Source organism: Anguilla rostrata, chromosome 6, assembly GCF_018555375.3.
Source record: "Anguilla rostrata isolate EN2019 chromosome 6, ASM1855537v3, whole genome shotgun sequence".
Lineage (NCBI taxonomy): Eukaryota > Metazoa > Chordata > Actinopteri > Anguilliformes > Anguillidae > Anguilla > Anguilla rostrata.
In genome coordinates, this window is record NC_057938.1 from 27,958,477 (window position 1) to 27,974,474 (window position 15,998).

A 15,998-nucleotide genomic window follows, 5' to 3' on the forward strand; every position below is an offset into this window, starting at 1 on the left:
TGGGGACAGAGGCTGCCTTGTTATTTCTTTTGTTATCTCTAGTGGTTTTATCGATCGAGACAGGGTTTTTTTTGCATTAAAGTATGAAGAGTCTGCTTACTACGGTCTAGGTTTTACTGCAGTGCATCTTGAATCAGTGACAGATGAAAGCAATAATTCAAATAAATAAATAAATCATTTCAAAGTAAAAATACTTAAGGCATGTATCATTTGAACATTTATTTTGAGAGTGACCGGGCATTGAGTCATGAAGAGTAGAGGTTTCAGCTATTACTAATATCTGAACAGATCATGTCGGAAATATAACATTGCTTCTGAAAAAAGGTGTTAGCCTGGCTTTATGTCTTAAAGGCAAATTCATCCATCAATTCAGGTTGAATAAGACACAAGAACGATCAATTATGAGATGTGATATGAATAAGCAGGGCTGGATGAACCATGTTAAAGAATGACATGAATTCTAAATTAAATTAAATTTGTATTACTAAGCATAATTTTAGTTTCATCCACCTTACCAACTGAATTTATTTTAGCAAAATAAAACAGCGTTACAAATAAGTTGAATCCAGTTAAATACAGTAAATAAAGCCACTGTGTATAAAAGGAATGTTTTGCAGCAAAGATTTGAAGACATGGAAACATAAGCCTTGGAATCAACAATTGATTTCTATTGTATTCAATTCCTTAACATTTTACAGAAACAGTTTTAGGTAACAAAAATTAAAACCTTTACCTTATGTGAGTTACTAAATCACTAAGATTCAATCATTTACAAATACTGTACTCTGTTTTTATGGCACTGATCAGGTGAGCCCAGGGTTAGTGAATACAAGGGTTTCCATCAGCCCCAGGACATGCTATGTTTAAGCAAAGATTATTTGTCCCATACAAGAGACCTATAGTACTGTACGATATAGACCTATAGTACTGATAGGATGTAGTTACAAACTCCGGCAGTTATTTGGATGGTTAAAGGAATATTTCACTTTGGTATAACACAAGTCATTTTATGGAGCTTATCCCATTGTATTTGCATAGCGTGAATACTAGCAACAGTTGTCCCTGCTGTTTGTTAACGACTTTGACGTTCTTCCCAGTTTTCTGTTTTCCAACTAACTTCCATTTATTTTTGCGAAATGAATAGTTTAAAAACACAAATTACAGAGGGCAGTAGATCGATAAAAGAGAGTATTAATGTCAAATGATTCAAGTTTTTTTTTTGAGCTGATAAGCTGTTTCCAGGTTTAGGTTAGCTAATAATAGAGAAACTATTTTCAGAAATACAGCAAGTCATAGTCAGTCAGAGTCAGATTTGTTTAATGCACGTGCCCATGTGAATATGTTACCATGTTGAAGTATACATTGCTTAATTAAATTTTCTTTTATAAGGCATTAAAATGTAGAAAATACTCACATTAGATATTAAAAAAAAAACAAAAAAAAAATCTTGATTGACATTAGTACTCTCATTTATCGATCTATAATACTTCGTAGATGTTTGTGCATTAAAACTATTCCTTTCGGCAGGGTCGTTAAAATGAATGGGACTGAGTCGGAAACCGGAAAACCGGGAAGAATCGCAATGCCATTAACGGTCTTGCTAACGAAAAAATGGTTTTCTTTTCTGCCTGATGGTTAACTGATTGATGTCACTGATTAGCCAGAGATTCCACTCAGCTGGTCTCCCAGGTCTAAATCTGTCACTAATTGGAGGGGAAGAATAAAAACAATCCATGTTACTTCCCTCATGGGCCTGATTTGAGCATTCCTGGATGCAGTTTGCCAGAGACCTAGCACACTGTGAATAAAAGACAGGTTCCTTCAATCAAGGAGAGTCCAGCTTTTTCATGCTAGAGTTTTGAAGTTGTTTGAGGCGGGAGTTGACCAGCTGTGTAAGAAAGAGAAGTAAAATAAAAATTTATACAAGTGTTGCTATCTGTACTCTATATCATAATTTTTGCATTTACCACTTTTGTTTACTGACACGCATTACATTGCCTTTATGATTTTTAATAAATGTAGTCACATCCTGTTTGCTGCAGACATCAACTGTACTGATACATTAGGGTTTGTGTTCACTCTGCATGTAAACTCCTCAAAAAAAAGTTTGGAAATTTGGGTTTGGTCGATCATATCTCTATTGTTACTGTATTATTAGCATTGTATCTTATATAATTGGAAAGCCTGTTCATGTCCCTTTACAATGATGTCCCATTTGCAAGGATCATGCATTTGTGGGATGAGCAGCACAGCTGATTATGTGGGTGGGGTCCCAAGTGAAATGTGGCAAATTTCCCTGCCAATGTCAAACAGTATATTCACCTCTTGGTATTGACTCTATTGTTTTGAGTTGTATGGCGGATTGGATGATTGAACTCTCTATCAGTAACAAGGAACAAACAAGACATATTGGTAATTTTACGCTTTATTCATTGAACAAACAGTCAGGAGCCTCAGTAGCGGGTGGAAGAACCATATGCAGCCACAACAGCCTGGCACCTCCTCCTCATGCTGGTAACCAGCCTGGTCACACTTTGCTGTGGGATGGCATTCCATTCCTCAACCAGGATTCATCACAGGTCAACCAACATGGTTGCGTTGGTCATTCTAGCACATACAGCACGCCTGAGCTGATCCCACAAGTGTTCAATTAGGTTGAGGTCTGGGCTGTTGGCAGGCCATTCCATTCTCTCTACTCCCACATTCTGGAGGTAGTCTGTGATAACCCTGGCTCTGTGGGGGCGAGCGTTGTCATCTTGGAGGATGGGGTTAGGTCCCAGATTGTGGAGATATGCCCAGACCTGAACCCAATTGAACACTTGTGGGATCAGCTCGGGCGTGCTGTATGTGACGAATCCTGGTTGAGGAATGGAATGCCATCCTAAAGCAGTGTGTGACCAGGCTGGTGACCAGCATGAGGAGGAGGTGCCAGGCTGTTGTGGTTGCGTATGGTTCTTCCACACACTATTGAGGCTCCTGACTGTTTGTTCAATGAATAAATCGTAAAATTACCAATATGTCTTGTTTGTTCCTTGCTACTGATAGAGAGTTCAATCATCCAATCCCCCAAACAACTCAAAACAATAGAGTCAATACCAAGAGGTGAATATACTGTTTGACATTGGCAGGGAAATTTGCCACATTTCACTTAGGACCCCACCCACATAATCAGCTGTGCTGCTCATCCCACAAATGCATGATCCTTACAAATGAGACATCATTGTAAAGGGAAATGAAAAGGCTTTCCAATGATATAAGATACAATGCTAATAATTCAGTGACAACAGAGATATGAACGACCAAACACAAATTTCCAAACTTTTTTGAGGAGTTTATATAGGTCCACATGATCTAAACCCAATTTAACAAGACAAGCAACTGTCACAAACTGTAGGTAGACAAATGTTATACCTAATATGTCTCCAATTCTGTTTATGGTTCCCTTGTTGCTTCTGAAGCCAGCTTGCTGGGCTCTAAAATCACAGAACAAGAAAAATGAAATCAAACCAACATTCAAGTTATGATTATGTAAGCAGAAATGATGTTTTAACATATGAATGCAACTTTGAGATCCAACATATTTGTTCTCATAGTTACTCACCTTCTTGTTTTTGTCACAGCATTTAACCTCAACAATGCAGCCAGCACGTTTTTATGTGTGTCCGATGAGAGTACATCATATGATGTCAGCGCCCCTGTGCGAACATACAAAAGGGAAAAATTGTATTTTATTGTGAAGTACACATGCAACCATTATTTGTGGAATTAAGAGTACAATAGAATTTCAGAAATGCAAACCTCAGAATTGATGGACTGAGTGTTCATCTGAATGGGTTTTAAATTGTAAACAGCATATGGAATTACACCCTACCATATCAAGCTATGCATTTTTACCAATTCAAAGAGGGAAAGTCAACCATGTTGGATATAAAGAAAAACCAGAAATAATCAAAGAGCTCTCAAAAAGAACATTCAATGCCAATGAAAAGATGATGTTTACCATTTAAAGTAATGTTTATATCAACACTTGTATTTAAGGCTACGGCAATGGAAGTAACAATTCAAATCTTCACAAAATGGTGATTGTTTTTCTCCTTCCTGCATGATTTGTGTTTCTGTGTAATTTATGGAAACAACTTACACCTACATTTTTTGTACATTATTGCAAATAAATGATGTTGCCAATGTACCACTTAACACTTAAAGGAAGGTAAGAAACTCATTGATAATGAAAAAACCTGAGAGGATGAGTTTGATGGCATAGCTGCGGACAGCAGGCACAAACTCCTTTTCTGTGAAGACCAGTACACTCTCCTCCAACAGGTACCTGAAGACAACCTGTCAATGGAAAAATTAAACCACACCAAGTCGCCAACATGGAATGGATTTAGAACTAACAGGAATTAAAATGTAGCTCAGCTGCCATATCAGATGGTGGATGTAGGACCCTGATAGTATAATCAGTATAATCCCACCTGGTATGCTTCGATAAAGGGCCCCAATATGGCTCTGAGAAAGTAGGTAGTGGCCTGGCCAGTCTCTTCCACAGTGATGTGATCATTGGTGATTTGGAGTGCTCCACACTTCTTCAGTAAGAAGCAAGCCTCTTCGAAGTCCTAGACAGAGGATTACTACAACTACAGATGCTTCAATGTACAGCTATTTTAGCCTGAACCATATCTCAGGCATAGGGAACCCTATACCTGGAGAGTTGTATTTGCTTCTGGATTCTCATGCCAAATGTCTCAATTTCTTAATTATTTCATCAAGCCAATCATTAATGTGAACTGAACTTTTAGCTACAGTACATTTATTGCTATGGTCATGAAAAATAGCCGAAGGGTTTACAAAAAATGTCTTGCTGTATTCTAATCTGCGAGTGTACACAGCTTATTAACTAACTGAGCCAGGGTAGAATTGGTTGAAAACCGGAAACAAATATGGCCCTCCAGGAAGAGGGTTCCTCACCCCTGTTATATCTGTCCAGAGCTCTTAAGATTATTCCTAGTTGACTCACCGCTTCGCCCCTACCAGCAATGAAGATGAACTCATTAGAAAACACATCCTGAAGGAATTTGAAGAATATGAAGATCTCCTCTAGAAGGAAAAACACATGAATTAAATTGGCCTGTCCCATAAGTTAGGGTAGGATATGTTATGCTTTCATGAGTGTTACAGGGTATAATTTCTAAGATGCCAAACTATTCTTTCTAACCTTTCCTGGAGGTGGCTGTTACATGTAGAGCCACTGCCAACATAGCTGGGCGCACAAACACATGCAGAGCCTGATTCCTGTAGGAGGCACACATGAGCACAGCGACAGCACGCCTGGACAAGGCATCCTCTGGGCTGTCAGTCTTCTGAGACTCTTCCTCCATTAGCTGAACAATTCCTTCCTTACAGTGTAGAATTGAATGATGGAGGGACAGGTTGAATGATAAGGCTGCACTGCAGGTCAGTTGTTCTGGGAAATAAAAGAAGGAGCTCATTAAGTCTACTCACAGAAATAATGCTCTGGATTAAAAAAGATTCTCCCTTTGCCACAGTTTAGGGAGTTCAGCACTGAGAGGATGAGTTTGATGGCGTAGCTGCAGATCACCAAAATGAACAGTTTCTGAAGGAAGTAACTATATCATGCACATGTATTGGCAAATAAAAGTTAACCAAGTAACATTGATTGAATCCTATCCAAATTTCAGTCATGTCTTGCTTTACTAACCATATTCATTGAACTACATTTGTATAGCAAGGAAAGGCGTATAAAGGCATTCAACTTTCAGCTCAAACCTTATAACTTTGAGCTCAAACTGAAATACATGCAAATCATGTTTGAGCTTCGCTCATTCATCATAATCTCGACAAATCCATTCTTAGTGACCAAATCAGTGAGTTTTCCTCACAGTTGTGCCTTTCCTTTTTTATTATTTTTTTGACTGTAAAATTAATGTAAAATGATCCTTTAGAGTGAGCACCATAGATGCCGGAACCAAACTGCAAAAAAAAATAAAATGGACACACGTAACCATGTTATATCTTAGTAATGCAATTTAAGCATGCTCTATTTCTAAGTTCTGTTAAATTAAAGGCATGATTTTCATGATGGACCAAATTAAGTTAATAAATGCACCAGCCTATCTATGTATTTGACTTGTAGGCTTTTCCTATTGCAGGCAACTGCCACTGCAAGAACTTTGCCATAACTGGTTCCAGACTTTAACCAATATTTTCCATGCCAAACACCCAGTTACAGATGTACAGGTCAGTATTCAGTAGTATTCTTCCCCTTAGAATTCACCACAAATTATCATGTCACAGCTGTTCTTTAAAAAAAATTCTTCTGGGAGGGCAGAATTTGTCTGGGTACCGAAACTAACAGCCAAACCAAGGAGCCCTGACGAAAATTACTCCATCTGGGGAGTGAAACTAAATATATAAATATCCCGTACTATGACCCAATTACTATATATATGAAATAATACTAGGATCCATCTTGACATTAAAACTTCTGTCCCGGAGCAGCTGCACTTCCGGTCAGTGAAACTACCACTATGCTCAGTAAGCAACCCATATTATAGTGTTACCCCTAAACCATCTATAAGGCCAATACACTGACTGGTCCTTGCAGAGATGCACACCCCGTTCAGCATATATGCAAACTATTGATGGTAGAAGCACTGAAGAGGAAAAACTGTTTAATATGGGACAACATGACAGCTGGTACTAACCAAGATTAGGTAGCTCAATGATGTTGAAACATTTTGTTTACAAAGCAAGACAAATAAAGACTACTGTTCTATTAGTACAGAAAAGACATACAATCCAACAAACTAATACAAAAAAAGGAACACAAAGGGATTCTTGATGTGTGCCCAAAATGCTCGTACCAGGAGAACTGTTAAGCAGATTCTCCACGAATGTTTCTTTGAACTTCCCTTAAATGCAAACATGAGCAAGCCATCCACTTTTCACTTTTTTGTCCTGGTCATGTGTATATCCTCATTCCTGCAGGCCACAAGTGTTGGTGGGGTAAAAAGGTCACGTGACTTTCCAGGCTGGGCGAAAATTGTATTTTCAGTTTACAGCCTTCAGATCTTTACAACTCCAAATGATTAATGTTCAGAGACAGTTAAAATTACACCGTAAAATATAATGTAAATGAAAGTAGTACTGCTTAGTATTTTACCAAATACCCTTTGCATGCAATGACTACTTAAAGTCTGTGATCCATAGACATCACCAGGTGCTGAGTATCTTCTGTGGTGATGCTCATCCAGGCCTGTACTGCAGTCATTTTCAGCTCCTGGTTGTTTAGAGTTACCTTAAGTTTTCTCTTCAGCATGTGAAATGTGTGTTCAACTGAATTCAGATTAGGTGACTGAGTTGGCCAGTCAAGAATTGTCCAGTTTTTGCCTTTGAAAAACAAATTTGTTGTTGCAGCAGTATGTTTGGGATCATTGTCTTGCTGTAGGATGAAGTGCCATCCAATGAGTTTGAAGGTATTTGCTTAAGCAGATAAGATTCTTCTTGCTTCTGTAGACTTAAGAATTCATTCAGCAGCTGTCATCAGCAGTTTCATCCTCAAAGACAAGGGAGCCAGTACCTGTAGCAGCCATACATGCCCAAACCATAAAACTCCCACCATGTTTTGCAGATGAAGGGGGTGCTTTGGATCTTGGGCAATTTTTTGGCCTTTGCTCAAGACATTACTCTGATACAAGTGAATCTTGGTCTCATCAGACCTTTTTTACAGAACCCTGGAGGCTCTTTTATGTACTTCTTACCGAGCTGTAACCTGGCCGATCTAGTAATTGTCACGCAAGCCTGATAAAACTGCAGAGTTTGAATCAGTACAGGTCCTAATTCTGAAACTTAATATTGGATTTGGTTCGGGTTGGGCTCTTTGAAGCAGCCCCTTTAAATTATGGGCCAAAACACAACGCAAGCTAGATGGCAGTTGTCAGCAAGCTAAGTACTCTAAACTAAGCAATGCAAGTGACAGAATAGATGCCTCAGAGCCAGTGAAGGAAAAGTTATTGTCAAGGATGTAGTCTAGTATGAAACAGGGCTGGATCTGGGGGGGATTGCCCCAAAATATGTCTGTGTATGGCTTAGCCTTACGTCAAGTGGCTATTTATCATAACTGTTCATTAGTTTTGGTGGTGAAATTTTTAAGGTCAGCTCGCTTGCTGAGTAAAAGACCAAAGAGGAGTCCCAGCAACAACTAAGCGTATCAAAATGCCTTATAAACACAAAAAGTGGATCTCAGAAGAGAAAAGAAAATATGGACCTGGAGAGAAAGGTAGCCAATTTGCCAGAGTTGGATGGCTTTTTAAAAAAAGCAATCAGGAAACCCGCAACTCAACTGTGCCAAAAAGTCTGTCTGACTACACACATATCAACAACCTTCCCTACTCAAGTGCTGTCATTCAAGACATGTTTTTATACTCAGACCGTCAACACACACCTCAGTGTCCTAACTTGCGAAAATGCTTATTGCGGAAGATCATCTGATAATCTTAGGTGAGGTGTGTAGCCTACTGCAGTTGGTATGACATTACCTATCACAGTCACAACAGCAGAGCACTGTTGTGCTCTGAATTAATAATTTTTAAAGTAAAAATTAATCAAGAACTACCAGTGGAGCAGCACTGGGCAGGAGAGACTGATTGGACTGGTTATAGGTTACTTTCTGTCATTTGTGAGTAGATAAATACTTGAATACATTTAATAAGCTAGCTAGTGTCCTTGAACAATAGTAACCATCAATGTGAAAACACAGATCGCTTGTAACATTTACAACAACCAAATTTTTAAACACAAGTCCAAAAAACTTTCCATGTTTTCAAGCAATCCCGGAAAAAAACAAGCCCAAAGTCACATATTATAAGAACATTTGCCAAAGCTGATACACTGCTTAAGTACGGTAACCATCAAACATGAACATCAACATTACGACAATATACTGCACATGACTGCGGATGTACAGCATCCACTGATCCGACCTAGATATCAGTTGCATCTTTTCTAAACAGAATATCGATGGTACCTCAAACCAGGGTGCAACTACTGTACTGATGCATTTGGTAAATGGTAAATGGACTGCATTTATATAGCGCTTTTATCCAAAGTGCTTTACAATTGATGCTTCGCATTCACCCATTCACACACACACTCACACACCAACGGTAAAAGGCTGCCATACAAGGTACCAATCAGCTTGTTGGGAGCAATTAGGGGTTAGGTGTCTTGCTCAGGGACACTTCGACACGCCCAGGGCGGGGGATCGAACCGACAACCCTCCGACTGCCAGACAACCTCGTGAGCTATGTCACCCTAATATTAAAGCATTTATTGAAGTAGGGTTGAGGCACTGCAACATATGGGCTCTGGTAGAGCTTGCGCTGTGGGCTGTGGTAAGGTCGGGCTGAAATTTATGGGCCAGTTTCACGCTCTAACCTGGCCATTCTTTTTTTTCTACTAACTTGAAGTTGGCATCTTGGCCTCTGTAGTTCTGTTCATGAGGTCTCCTGTGGACAATAGTCACTGATACATCCACGCCTGCCTACTAAAGAGTTGTTTCTGATTCTGATCTGTCAGACAGGTGGGGGTTTTTCTTCATTATGGTGAGAATTCTTCAGTCATCAACTGCAGGTCTTCCTTAGCCTCCCAGGCCCTTTGTGATTACTGAGCTCACCAGTGCTCACTTGGTTCCAAACAGTTGATTTTGGCAAGGGCAAGCCTAAGGTGGCCTAAGGTGTTTTTTTTCTCAGCCTCATAATGGTTTCCTTGACTTGCACATTGGCACAATTTTGGTCTTCATGTTGACAAATGATAATAACAAGCTCCAAAGATGATCAAAAGTCTAGAATCAAGTCTAGATAATGAAAGTTCTCTTGTACATTCACTACAGAAGCAACTGGACACACAAGACTAATCAGAAACACCTGCGCAGCCATTTGTCCCAAAGATTATGGTGCCCTGATATGGGGGGGACTATGAATAAAAAATGCTGTATTTTCTGCATGGTGAAACCGAAATGTATGAAAATACCCTTTAATAAAACCTGAGAATCTGCAATTTAACCACAATTGTTTGATTACAAATCTAAAATTGTGGAGTACACAGCCAAATCAATGTCCCAAACATTATGGAGCTTACTGTATATACTTGGCATTTATTAAATCAAAGCTAAACCATCAAGAGGGTTTTTTAAATTACTATTAATTGCTTACTTGCCCTATTTCTTCAAATTTGGAACTCCCAATTCTATTCATTAGCAGTGCTCATTGCAAACCATTCTTTCATTTTATGAGAGCATTCTCATCTGAAACGCACAATGTCCAGCAACTGCTTCTTCTCATACTACAGTCAAGCTCACACAGATTCTGAATAGAACACTTTGGGCCTATTTACTAAGGATTTGTGGTGCTTTTATAGATGCTAACGAGACAAATAGCATTTTTCATATTTACTAAGCTGCTGCACCGGAGATTTGCACTGGTAAAATGAGAAAAAAGCGGTATCCCTAAAATTTGTGTGCTTGGGTTAATGCATATGTATTTTAGGGCATTTTCATAGGAGACCACAAAAATATGTGAGGAAATAAGGGAAATTGCATGTAATGCATATAACCTGCCACAGGTGATTTATCACAGCTGGTGGCCCATGTTGCAAAGGTAATTACGTCTGTTTTTTAATGTCTGGAAAAAGCGAGTGTTAACTGTTAGAGTAGAGGAGAGTCGCATAAATGTAACAGTGTTTGGGTTTTGAAAATATTCAGAAAATATTGAGCCTAGCTCCATGACAATTTACATCAACAGCTTTGACACTTCAGTAGTCATTAGCCATTTCAATTACATTCATAGCTTATTTGAGTCAAATACAATTAAAACCAAGGTATGCAGTCATGTTACATTCATATCACCTGGTCTGCAAGATTGTATTACAGGTGCGGAATAATTGTAACAGTAAATGAAAATGCTTGATAATGTGCATATGTTGGTTTTTTCGGCACATACTAATGTTAATAAGGGAAACAGATGTCCATCGGGAACATGTGATCAGCTACATCCTCAGATTATGAAGCATGGAGCTTTATTCATGAAACAAGCACGAAACCGTCCAGACCCACGGCACACCTGTAAAAAGTGTCATGAGTAAAACTTAGCTAACTATATAGCTAGCTAGCTAGCTAGCTAGCTATGGCATGTCCTCACCTCTGTAACGTTATTTGCTGTCCTCCGTGTGTCCATACATCTGTGTCGGTGGTACTCACTAACTAGGTTAACTAAAGTAGGCAAAATGCTAACATGTTAGAGTCGGAGCTACAGCTACAGCTACAACCAGATGTATGGACACACGGAGGACAACAAACCACGTTACAGAGATGAGGATGTGCCATTGCTAACTAGCTATATAGTTTTCCAAGTTGCGCCGTGGGTCTGGACGGTTTCGTGCTTGTTTAATTAAGGCGGCACTGACTCTTGCTGCATTTACTACTGAGACTGTTCCCTGCCAGATTATACCAGGCCAGTTTAGGTTGGCCCCAAAATCCAGTGCTAGCCGTCTCAGCCATTCGGTCTGCTGGGCAAGGGAGTCCCAGTCTATGCCCTCCAGGTTCTGCATCAGGATGGTAGCTATTAGGCTCCAGGAGCTCAACACCATGTTCTCCTCCTGTAGACGCACGACAGTGTGAGCTGTGGTATTCACAAAGGTCTGGGAGTCCTCGCTTGCCCTCATGGGAAGGTCTCTACAGTTATATTTGAATAGGAAATAGTAAGACAAAGATCAGCTTCTGAGAAATGGTCAGTGTTTTAACATTTAACCATTTGAATATCTATGAAGAAAGGCAGAGCTTATGTCAGGGGCATTGATAAATATTCTGGTAGTAAAGTGCACATGTTTCATAGAACTTAATACAAAGCAAAAAGGTATTACAATATTATCCACCATTGGAGTTTGGACAGTTGTCACAAAGGTATAAGAAAACTCCATAAACAGAATATGCACACATTGACAGCATTACCTGGGAACCAAGTTGTACTGCCAGCGATTTATCTTCCCCTTGGCCATTTCTCGCACTGAGACAGGATGGCCAAAACATATGTACATGGTTCCATAATCCTCCTCCAGTACTTTTCTGGCTTTCAATAGCCCCTAGATAAAACAAACATGGATAATAAAAAGCTCTTGAATAATACACTTCTACATTAAAATAAAATGTCAGTGAAGTTATTCATTTGCATGAGTCATTTAATCTGTGGAAGTCTGTTACCTTAATTAAGATCCATGTACTACCCTTTGAAAATATCAATTGATTCAGTCAGTTTCTCAATCAAAATGTCACCCGATAAAAATAAGGATTGGGTTGATTCGACCCCCAAAACAGACCCAAGATCAAGAGCTGATATTCCAACAATGGCAATGGTTGAGACAATAGTTGAGAAAAAGGATTAAGGTTTGATGAACTGATCCTGTACTGTACATGTAGTGAGTGTAGCTATAGATGACACCTCCGGATATTACATTTAACTCTTCCTGAAACTTCCTAAAGCGTTTCTGTTGTCGCCATCTTGTTTGTTGATGGCAAAAAATTTATAAACTCCCTGATTCTGACAATGATGTTCCTTTTTATTACTTTCTAGGTTTTTAACATTTTGAAGGAGGCAACTTAATTGGGACACTTTTTATTATTGACTATGGCCACCAAAAAGATTGTCAAAAAGCAAACTGACATAACTGAGTCTTTATTCTGTGAAGTGAAAACAATGCAAAAAAACATTGTAGATTGCTTGCTAGCTAGTTCTAAAAGCTCTGTTGTTTGTACCACTTTATATTTAAAGGTCTTTTAAATTTTTCACACAGTTTCCAAAGCTTCCTCTTAGCAGAGGTTGATAACACAAGGACAGTTAGTGCAAACTGAAATATAAAATTCAGTGCAGGAGCCCTTAACACTAGTGTGAGCAGGACTTAATTTAAAAAATTGTAATGCTTTTCTCCATTTTGTTCTCCCTAATTTGAAATGCCCAATTATATCCTGCAATGCTCACTACTGCAAACTCCACTATCAATTCGGGAGACAAATATGTGCTCTCATCCAAAGCATGTGATGTTTGCCAGCGCTTTTTACCACACTGCAGCCTGCAAGTCGGGCTCGCACAGACATGAGTCAGAGGACGTTGTGTACAGATATACAGATGGACATGTGGGTGCCTATTCATCCTGCATGGTGAAATGTTCACTGTTAAATTAACTCCTAGAGTATACAGGTGGTCCCTAATGGACTCATATAAACTCTGTTAGAATTCAATTAACACAGGACATTTTACTGTGTGGTGTACTGAAATTGAGAAGGGCAAAAAGGTGCAATGAAAAGCCAACAAGGAAAGATTTAAGATACTTAATCTACTCAGGCAATAACACAAAGAGACTAAGTGAAAATTTTTAAATTCATTGAAGGGATGAACAAAGGGAACTGCAAAAGATTTTTTAGGTTGAGTCCTGTTAGCAGAACAAGGGGCATAATTAATTAAAGAAAACTTCTGCTGATAGCAGGACATGTTCTTTAAAGAAACTTGTTAATTATAGAAGAGCTTGTCAGATCATGTAGTAGAGACAGAGACCACTCATTTTCAGTCATGATGCAGTGCTGGATACTGGGTGCTGCTAGTAAATTATGATCCTAGATATATGTATTATGACATTACATTCTTATATTCTTATGCTTTTCATGTGAAGAGGTGATGGAATCATGAGCTATACCCTGGTCGACTCCTTAGGCTTGGGGACCCCCAGAAGCTCGTGGGCCAGCAGAGACTCCTCCAGCACGCGCTCATAGCTGATGCTTATGGGCACCAAGCTAATGTCATACACCTCACCCTTAAAGAAGGGCTCTAGTGCCATCTGCATCATCCCTGCAAATTTAAGCGGCACAAGAGATAGCCAGCTCATCACAACTCAACTTCATACAGACAGCTATTGGCAGAGAGATTATCAGCATGATGCTCTTACAGGGCATTCTGTGATGATGAGCTGCTGGCAGAGCTTTCTGAAAGGCATGATGCTTTAAAAGATGTGAGATATGTGATAGTGGTGGGATATAGTAGAAGAAGATAAAATGGAGGGATACCAGGGAAGTCTGGCAACCCAGAGCTCAGAATACTTTCAAAGAGACTCCTACTCAGATGGGAGGGTGTGGTTTGGTCTACTGAAGCAATAGACTAACATATGTAGTATTAATAAGAATTCATACATGAAATGTTAGAATGAATTTAAGTGTTATATTTATACAAATGTACATTTATTTAAATTCACGAGTGAGAACATTAAAGAACACAGCAAATAATTTGTCTTTTACAATAAACAGATGCTAGAACTGATGAAAACCATATTAATCAATTTTATATTCATTGTAATTCAGGACAAGACAACAAGGTACTGCTTTAAATGGTAGTTGTATCAAAGTATACTAACATCTCAGTTGATACAATCCTATGAACAAGCAGATTTGTCATTTTTGCATTCATTTTCTGATAGCCACAGAGAAATAGACAATTAAGTCACAGCTGAAAACAAACACACAACACACTTGAAACATTTATCAAACAATTATATTTCTCTTTTAACCACATACCAACAGCATCATGACCCGGAAACTCACCTAACTTAGGAGTCAAAGACTTCAAAGATCGACTTCGCAGCCCCTCAACATAGAACTCAATTGGAGCATATCCTGTCTGCAAGTTAAAAAAAAACAAAAAAAAAACACTGATTAGCATAGCAAGGCTGTGAATGTGGAATTATTTTCCATGTAAAAAAAACTTATACGTACAGTATTTTAAATGTGAAAGACAGCTCTGCTGAAGTGTCTAAAGGTTCATGTCATACTCTACATTGTATGTTCAGTTGGATCCCTTAGCTGCAGAGGTCAAAAGTCCAGAGCTCAGGAAGTAAAAGTCCTTCCATGTGTTTCTTCCACTCATGAGCACAGCCAGCTAATTTAGGGCTGCAGCAAGTAATCGATGATGTCGACAAAACCGACAATATAAATTTGTTGGCAACTAATTTTTTATCAATTAGCTGGATCAATTTTTTTTTAAGTTTAGTAGGGTTGTGTTCCAAATTGTATAGCCGTGTCCTATTTAGAGCGTAATAGGCCGAATTGCACCGGTCTGGATAGAACACAGGTCTCGCATGTTGTCCATGTAGTCACTACATTACTCTTCCTTGAGAGAATGGAAACACATTCGAAAGATGGCGGAGATTGAGGTGGCAGCTCTACCGGTGGAAACTCATGTGCAACCCAAATCTTCCAAAGTAAGCAGGCACTTTACACTGAAGAATTTAAAAAGCTGAACTTGCGTGACATGGGAACACAACAGTGATGCATGAGCACCTGAAGAGAAGGCATGTTGGAACTATAAAAGAGGATGAAGAGGGCTAAGCACAATTAATTAATAATTAAGTTAATACAAAATCCTTGTCAAAAGAAGCGAGTCATTGACTGCTTGTCAACAAGCTCTATTTCTCACAAATTAAATGAGTTTAGCTTCAGTACTTGAGTTTCATTTTGAAAACTTTCGTGGTTGAACAGCATGACGGCACTGCAATTGCCGGTGGGTGGTACTTGTGCACATGCAGTTTGTTTACAGTCATAAAAGCACATAACAGTGATAGCTAACTAAGGATGGCTCGCTAGTATTCCCTGTCTTATCTATGGACTGTTTCTGTCCCTCCCTTTTATTCTTCTTAGAGCATCCCCAATGTCCATTTATTGTAATAGGGATGTAGTCACAGTGATCAGTGATCAGCCTTTACATCGGCAAATGTTAACTAAAACAATGGTTATGAACCTCAATCCTTAATGGGTACCATGGTATATGCAGGTTTTCATTCCAACCACAATTTCAATCCCAGAATTTTAACAAGTTGTTCATTTTTATTACTTAGATGCTCTTCATGTTTAGAGGGATTATTTTCCCTCTTAAACCACAGTATGT

The 15,998-nt window shown here is 38.9% G+C and overlaps 1 protein-coding gene across 4 annotated transcripts in view; it reads right to left on the reverse strand.

Annotated features, from left to right (window-relative positions):
• Nucleotides 1-204: 204 nt before the first annotated feature.
• The window catches only part of gnpat2 (glyceronephosphate O-acyltransferase 2), a 54,547-nt gene continuing 38,753 nt past the window's right edge, over nucleotides 205-15,998 (reverse strand). For all 4 annotated transcript variants that reach the window (XM_064341013.1, XM_064341016.1, XM_064341014.1 and 1 more), the window contains 11 exons: nucleotides 14,660-14,735; nucleotides 13,762-13,913; nucleotides 12,026-12,156; nucleotides 11,526-11,749; nucleotides 5,216-5,464; nucleotides 5,018-5,097; nucleotides 4,476-4,616; nucleotides 4,239-4,338; nucleotides 3,602-3,695; nucleotides 3,412-3,473; nucleotides 205-1,888 (listed from right to left, as the gene is read on the reverse strand). In XM_064341013.1, the coding sequence (XP_064197083.1) occupies nucleotides 1,851-1,888; nucleotides 3,412-3,473; nucleotides 3,602-3,695; nucleotides 4,239-4,338; nucleotides 4,476-4,616; nucleotides 5,018-5,097; nucleotides 5,216-5,464; nucleotides 11,526-11,749; nucleotides 12,026-12,156; nucleotides 13,762-13,913; nucleotides 14,660-14,735 (1,347 nt within the window). In that variant the 3' untranslated portion in view covers nucleotides 205-1,850. The remainder of the gene's footprint in view (nucleotides 1,889-3,411; nucleotides 3,474-3,601; nucleotides 3,696-4,238; nucleotides 4,339-4,475; nucleotides 4,617-5,017; nucleotides 5,098-5,215; nucleotides 5,465-11,525; nucleotides 11,750-12,025; nucleotides 12,157-13,761; nucleotides 13,914-14,659; nucleotides 14,736-15,998) is intronic.